Source organism: Artibeus jamaicensis, unplaced genomic scaffold, assembly GCF_021234435.1.
Source record: "Artibeus jamaicensis isolate MK-2021 breed Jamaican fruit bat unplaced genomic scaffold, CSHL_Jam_final contig_384, whole genome shotgun sequence".
In the NCBI taxonomy this organism is placed as follows: Eukaryota; Metazoa; Chordata; class Mammalia; order Chiroptera; family Phyllostomidae; genus Artibeus; species Artibeus jamaicensis.
Window position 1 is genome coordinate 5,600,439 of NW_026521810.1, and position 6,199 is coordinate 5,606,637.

General features: G+C 49.7%; 1 protein-coding gene across 1 annotated transcript; it reads left to right on the forward strand.

Moving 5' to 3' along the window:
• The first annotated feature begins 421 nt into the window (after positions 1 to 421).
• GPR45 (G protein-coupled receptor 45) lies at positions 422 to 1,618 on the forward strand. Its single transcript, XM_037134263.2, has one exon. The coding sequence runs from the start codon at positions 422 to 424 to the stop codon at positions 1,616 to 1,618; it is 1,197 nt and encodes a 398-aa protein (XP_036990158.2).
• The last annotated feature ends 4,581 nt before the right edge of the window (positions 1,619 to 6,199 follow it).

The following is a 6,199-nucleotide window of genomic DNA, read 5'->3' on the forward strand; positions in this document are numbered from 1 at the left end:
ATAATGTAAATGTTGATTACAAAATATTCTCTTCCTAATACCCTGCAAAGTAGGTCCGATTAGGTTTCCCTGGGTTACTTGACAAGACTTACAGTATTTGTGAATAGCAAACCTTGTCCCAAATGGTAGCTAAATGAGTCACTTTTCTCTCCACTTAGTGTTTCGAATACCTATAAAATTTCAATGCTGCTGTATTCCACATATGCTGGAAAGTCTGACTTCCCTCTTTTCCATGTTCTTCTTTGCTCCAGGCTCCAGAACGTCTAGCTAGGAAGTTGTGGACACCATCAGTTGTCCCAGGGATGGTGTGGATGTGACTGATGAATCAGGAATCCTGGCTAATGCTCCCAAAGACAGATATTTATCTGGACCATTCCAGGGCCCTAGGGATCCAAGACATCTGGGAGGATGCAGGCAGCCCATGGAAAACGGCAGCCACCAAAGCGCTGAGGGGAGCCCTTCAAGGCGTGGCTGCCTGGACCCCAAGCCCTTCTCCATGATGTCCTGTAACAGCACATCCACTGAGACTTTTGAATACCTGCTGTTGAACGGCAACAATGTGTCGGACTCTGGGGCGACCCTGCCCGCCGCTCCCCTCCGGGTGTGCCTGGCAGTAATCATGATGCTGATGATCGCAGTCGGGTTCCTTGGCAATTCTGTCGTCTGCATCATCGTGTATCAGAGGCCAGCCATGCGTTCGGCCATCAACCTGTTGCTGGCCACACTGGCCTTCTCCGACATCATGCTGTCCTTATGCTGCATGCCCTTCACCGCTGTCACCCTGATCACTGTCCACTGGTACTTTGGGGATTATTTTTGCCGGCTCTCAGCCACACTCTACTGGTTTTTTGTTCTGGAGGGCGTGGCCATCCTGCTCATCATCAGTGTGGACCGCTTTCTCATCATCGTCCAACGCCAGGACAAGCTGAACCCGCGGAGGGCCAAGGTGATCATCGCTGTGTCCTGGGTGCTGTCCTTCTGTGTCTCGGCTCCCTCGCTGGCCAGCTGGACCATTGTGGAGGTGCCAGCACGGGCCCCCCAGTGTGTGCTGGGTTACACAGAGTTCCCAGCTGGCCGTGCCTATGTGGTGACACTGGTGGTGGCCGTGTTCTTTGTGCCCTTCAGCATCATGCTGTGTGCCTACCTGTGCATCCTGCACACAGTCCGGAAGAACACTATCCGTGTCCACAATCAGTCTGACAGCCTGGACCTGAGACAGCTCACCAGGGCTGGCCTGAGGCGGCTGCAGCGGCAGCAGCAGGTCAGCCTGGACTTGAGTTTCAAAACCAAGGCCTTTACCACCATCCTCATCCTCTTCGTGGGCTTCTCATTGTGCTGGCTGCCTCACTCAGTCTACAGCCTCCTGTCCGTGTTCAGCAGGAGGTTCTACTGCAGCTCCTCTTTCTATATTACCAGCTCCTGTGTCCTGTGGCTCAGCTACATCAAGTCTGTCTTCAACCCCATTGTCTACTGCTGGAGGATCAAAAAATTCCGTGAGGCCTGCATAGAGTTGCTGCCCCAAACTTTCCAAATACTCCCGAGAGTGCCTGAGAGGATCCGGAGAAGAATTCAGCCAAGCACCATCTACACGTGCAACGAAAACCAGTCTGCTGTCTAGAGAGAGGCAGGCGGACTGGAGGAAGCACACAGGGACTGGGCCAGGTCCTCTCTGTCCTTCTGCTCTGCTTTCTGGCACTTGAGTCCTAGTTGGCATTTTGTGGTGGTCATTTAAGCACAAAGGTGTTCATTTGTGACCAAGTGAGCTACAGCTCCCACGTTTGCAAGATGAGTTATTTCTGTTTCTTGATGCTGGAGAACAGGGCATATGTCTGATAGAGACGAGAAAGTAGTTAAGACACTGGGAAATGGGTGGGGGAGTGCAGGAGGTGGGCAGAAAGTTAGGGAAAAGGAGGGTGGCAGGGAGTGAGGTTGGCTGGGTGTGGGGCAGGAGGAAGGCTCTGCTGAAGAGAAACCCCACGGTGCCATATTCTGAGATGAGCAACCCAAGTAGGTATCATCTCACTGGTTAGCATTTACTTTATTTGACGCCAGCATTCTTTAGCGGCACCTGTGTCTGTAGGGCACAGGGAAATGTGCATGTTCTTGACGTTCAGATGTGCATTTATGACCATGCCGAATCATCCTCTCTGTGAATCAAAATCACTCTGGGGAGCAGAGTGAGCCCCTGTGCTTCTCAGTTCCCAGTATGACACATGGGAGGGGTGTTTCAGGGGCAGCTCAGCTGAGATGAGAAGCCCATCTGAGTGCCGTGTATGTACCCCCCCCTCCTCCCTGCACAGCCCACCCCATCCCTGCACCTGGAAGCCCTTTGTCCTGCCATGAGAGTCCTTCTGTCCCTGTTCTTCTCTTGCTGGTCCCCATGCCTCTCTTTGTCTTCATTCCATCCCTCCCAGTGACAGAAAAAACAGTCATCTTATAATTCACCTTTTCAGCAAGTATTTGTGGCTTTCCATCTCAGAAAAGGAAAACTGGCTTTCCGGTCAGCGGGCTTTGTTTACACGGTTCCTCTTGACACCGAGGCTGCAGCCTCTGTGAGCTGCCATGGCCACTTCCGCACTGGGACTGCTGGCAGGGGCGTGCTAGACACCCACCCTGCTGGCAGACCCCACGCATCTCTGTGCTCCTCCTACCTCATTCTGATCCTTTCCCCTGGGTCCCTACCCAGGGTCTTGGTCCTCTGGAACCCTGGCAGGGCTGGGATCCCAGAAGTGAGGCTGCTGAGAAGGGACTTTTCTACTTGTGCTATGCCCTCAGCCACTATGCCAAGGGCGACCCATTACCAGTGGGAGCTTCTGACACGGGGGACAACTTTCCTGAGTTCAAGGCACACCACTAAGTCCATGAAGCTCTCTTGACAGATTCAGATCTAAAGAGAGTGTGAAATTTAAGGAGAAATTCAGAACATCTGATTCCAAGTCTAACTCTAACATCAACTGGTTGTGACCTTGTTCATTTCAACTAACTACTCTGGGCCTCAGCTTCTTCATTTGCCAGGTGAGGAAGCCGGTCTAGATGATCTCCAATGTCCCTTTCATCTCTCAAACACTCTGATTCTAAAAGGTGTATTTTGTCTACATGTAGTCACCACCAGACCCTCTGAATTCACTGATTTATCCAAGCAATGAGCCTTTATTAAGTGCCTACCAGATGCAAAGCACTGTGGGACAAATAGTGATGAATAAGGCACAGGCTGTGCCCAAAAGCAGCTGTCTAATTTAGCTCAAGATAATCATAACTCGAATTTGGCCCCAAAACACATAGACTTCTTTTTGGTTTCTCTTGTCGTTTCCTTTGCAAGGTTGTATTAAGACACCAGCTCCCAATCTCACACTTGCTTACTGTGGCATTGGTGACAGAGGCAGGACAAGGCAGGAATTACAGAGAACGTGACTGATGTTATCTAAGCCCAGGGGCGGAGGATTCGTTGAGAACATAATGGATACAATTTCCTACTAATTTTGCCCTCCTTTTATACCAGGGTGCAGAGAGAAGGAAAATGGGCCATTGGTTTGTGATTGATGAAGGTGGGCCCCGTCAATCCTGTGTCCCAGGTGCCCCAGCAAGGCCAGGGTTTGCCTTCAGCTCTCAGGAGGTAGTCGCACAGCCTTCCTGGTGTCCAAGAGCACAGCCAGACCACCAAGGAGACCAGGCCGGTGGGCATCTCTCCTCTGGTGGGCATTTAATAAAATGCTCCTCCAGACCCTTCAGTAAGAGAAATCACAAAACTGAATGAATGAAGATACCAAAATTTACATTAATCAGTATTATATGATGTATGTTGGACAGTAATATATGTTTCAAAGTAATAATTTTGTATATGTTTTAAATAAAGTATTACTGCTCTTTCTGTGTATAAGACTGTTCTCTTGCCAAAACTGGCACTAAGACCATGAATAGTGAGCCAAAAATTTGAAGTCCGACATCTAAGACAACAACTTCAGGAAATCTAGAACCTGCCCATTACTAACCAAGTTGGAAAGACTAAAGATGAACATTGATGATAAGAAGACGACCGGGAGATTATTGGAGCAACGGGGTCAGTACTGGGGTGCCCACACTTTTTCAAAAATCACGGCCCTGCTAAGGAACTGCAGCCAGCGAGCCTTCGGCTCTGACTTCCAGAGCGTCAACTTCAGAATTTTCTCTGGCCTCACGGAGGCTTTCGCAAACTACTTTCCCAAGAACACCGGGTTCTTGTCTCCTTCTGTGAGGCTTGTAGGGCAGCCACTGCGTCTTCGTTTTTTGTTTTTATCTCTTCTTTAGTCCTGGAGTCACCCAAACCTTGGCCACCTAAATTGTTGTGTTGGGCCTTGGGAGGGGCCGTGGTAATGACTATGCAGGAGCTCGGCCCTCGGGTCCCTTGGGAGAGCCTAGCCTCAGGAAACAAGACAGGAATGAGTCTCAGAAGTATCATCCTAATTCTGACCACCCCTGAAAATCCACTGCCTTTTCACCTTGAAACTGGTCCCTGCTCTTACCAAGGTAAGCGACAAAAATCTAGATCTTTTCCTACTTTACTGTTCCGAGCCCAGATATGCCTTCCCCAAACATGATTTACAGCACATACTTTTTGGGGGAGGACCAAAAATCTGCTAGTTAAGAATTTACAGTGCTGATCTGTCCCCGTTGCTCATGCAGTCAGCAGCAGTGACACCCAGAGAACCTGAAGTTTTGGGGTGCCCAGCTTATGGGGCGCCAGGGTTTTTTGCTCGTATGGAAGTGCCCAGGTGATGGAGCCGAAAGGGCTGCACTCCCCAAACTCGGGGCCACCTGGCTCTCTGTGTGATTCTGGGCAGGTGATTTTGTGCTCCATGTCATCTCCTAAGTGGTGTATTCTCTCAGTCAGATGGCTAAGTGAGGAACAAATGAAATAATGTCTACAAAGAATGTAGTCCCACACCTGGGCCATGGAAGAGGCTGCGTATACGGTAGCAATAACTATTACAGTTGTACTGTCAGCCTCTGTCCTTCGTGGAGCAAGGGTAGCAATTTCCTTCTGAATGAAACTAGCTGTTCAGTTCCTTTCTTCATCCTCATGTCGTCCTACGATTTGGGGGTTCAGTTGATAAGAATACAACACCCACTAACGCCAGGAGCATGAATTTGACTTTAAAAAGCAAAATTCTGGATGGTCTGAACTGCAGCACTGACTGCATTCTCTCTGAGCAATATCAGGGAACCCAAAAAGGGGAGAGCAGATGCCAAACTCTAAAGTGGCTTTAAAAAAATAACTTCATTCCCCTCTCATTAAAGTCCAGAGCATGTAGGCAGGTTCTCTGCTCAGGAGGTGGTTCAGGACTCATTCCTCCCCTCTAGTTGCCCACTATGCCCTGCCTGACTCCTCATCCTCATGTTTGTGGTGAATCCTGGCTGCAGCCAGGTCTGTGTTCTGGCTCCTGAGGGGAGGAAACGGTGTGGAGGAGCAGTGGGACAAGTCTCACCACTCTCCCCTGGGCTCTGCTGGGCAGGAGCTGAGTCCCATGACTGCACAGCTGCAAAGGAGGCTGGGAGATGGAGTCGAGAGCCGGGCAGCCAGGGGCCTGGCCAAGAAGGAGAGGAGGAGGATCTGGGGCATCCCCAGCCATCTCTGCCAAGATATCGCACTGCTTTGAAAAAGAAGAGATCCTAGCACACATACAAATTCTTATGTCCTAGGCAGCACTTCATCAGTGAGCCTTTTCTCACTGCACAGTAAACACACTTTTGTCACAGGGACCCGATATGGTTGCCTCTCCCTTCACCTCTATCCCCCAACATACCAGGCACCTGCTTCCAGACACAGAAACTGCAAGCATTTATGCCTGTGCCAAGGACGTAAGTCACCACATTTGACCTTTTAGACACAAAAGATATGAGCAGCCACAATGGGATCGATTTCACCAAATAAGAGAAAAATTACTATTTAGAGCAAAATCAACAGTGACTGAGATAACTTTGCCTGAGAATTTGATTATGTTAGACGAAACAGTGTAATTTCAAGCTTTGTCTCTGGAAAGGTGGAGAATGGTTGTCAGTGGCAAGGAAGACCCCTCCCCCCAGAGTGTGGGAGGGGTTGGAGACAGGCTGTGGCCATTTAATTGTTCAAGGAAAAGGAGGGCTTCCCACCCTAGCTGGGAGGTCAGCACCTGGGTTCTATAAGAACAAAAGGATGTTTGAACAGAAAAGCATGCTGTATGTG

Excerpts from the sequence above, each read along its gene's own strand:
- GPR45 (XM_037134263.2), top strand. The coding sequence starts at position 422 with ATGGAAAACGGCAGCCACCAAAGCGCTGAGGGGAGCCCTTCAAGGCGT.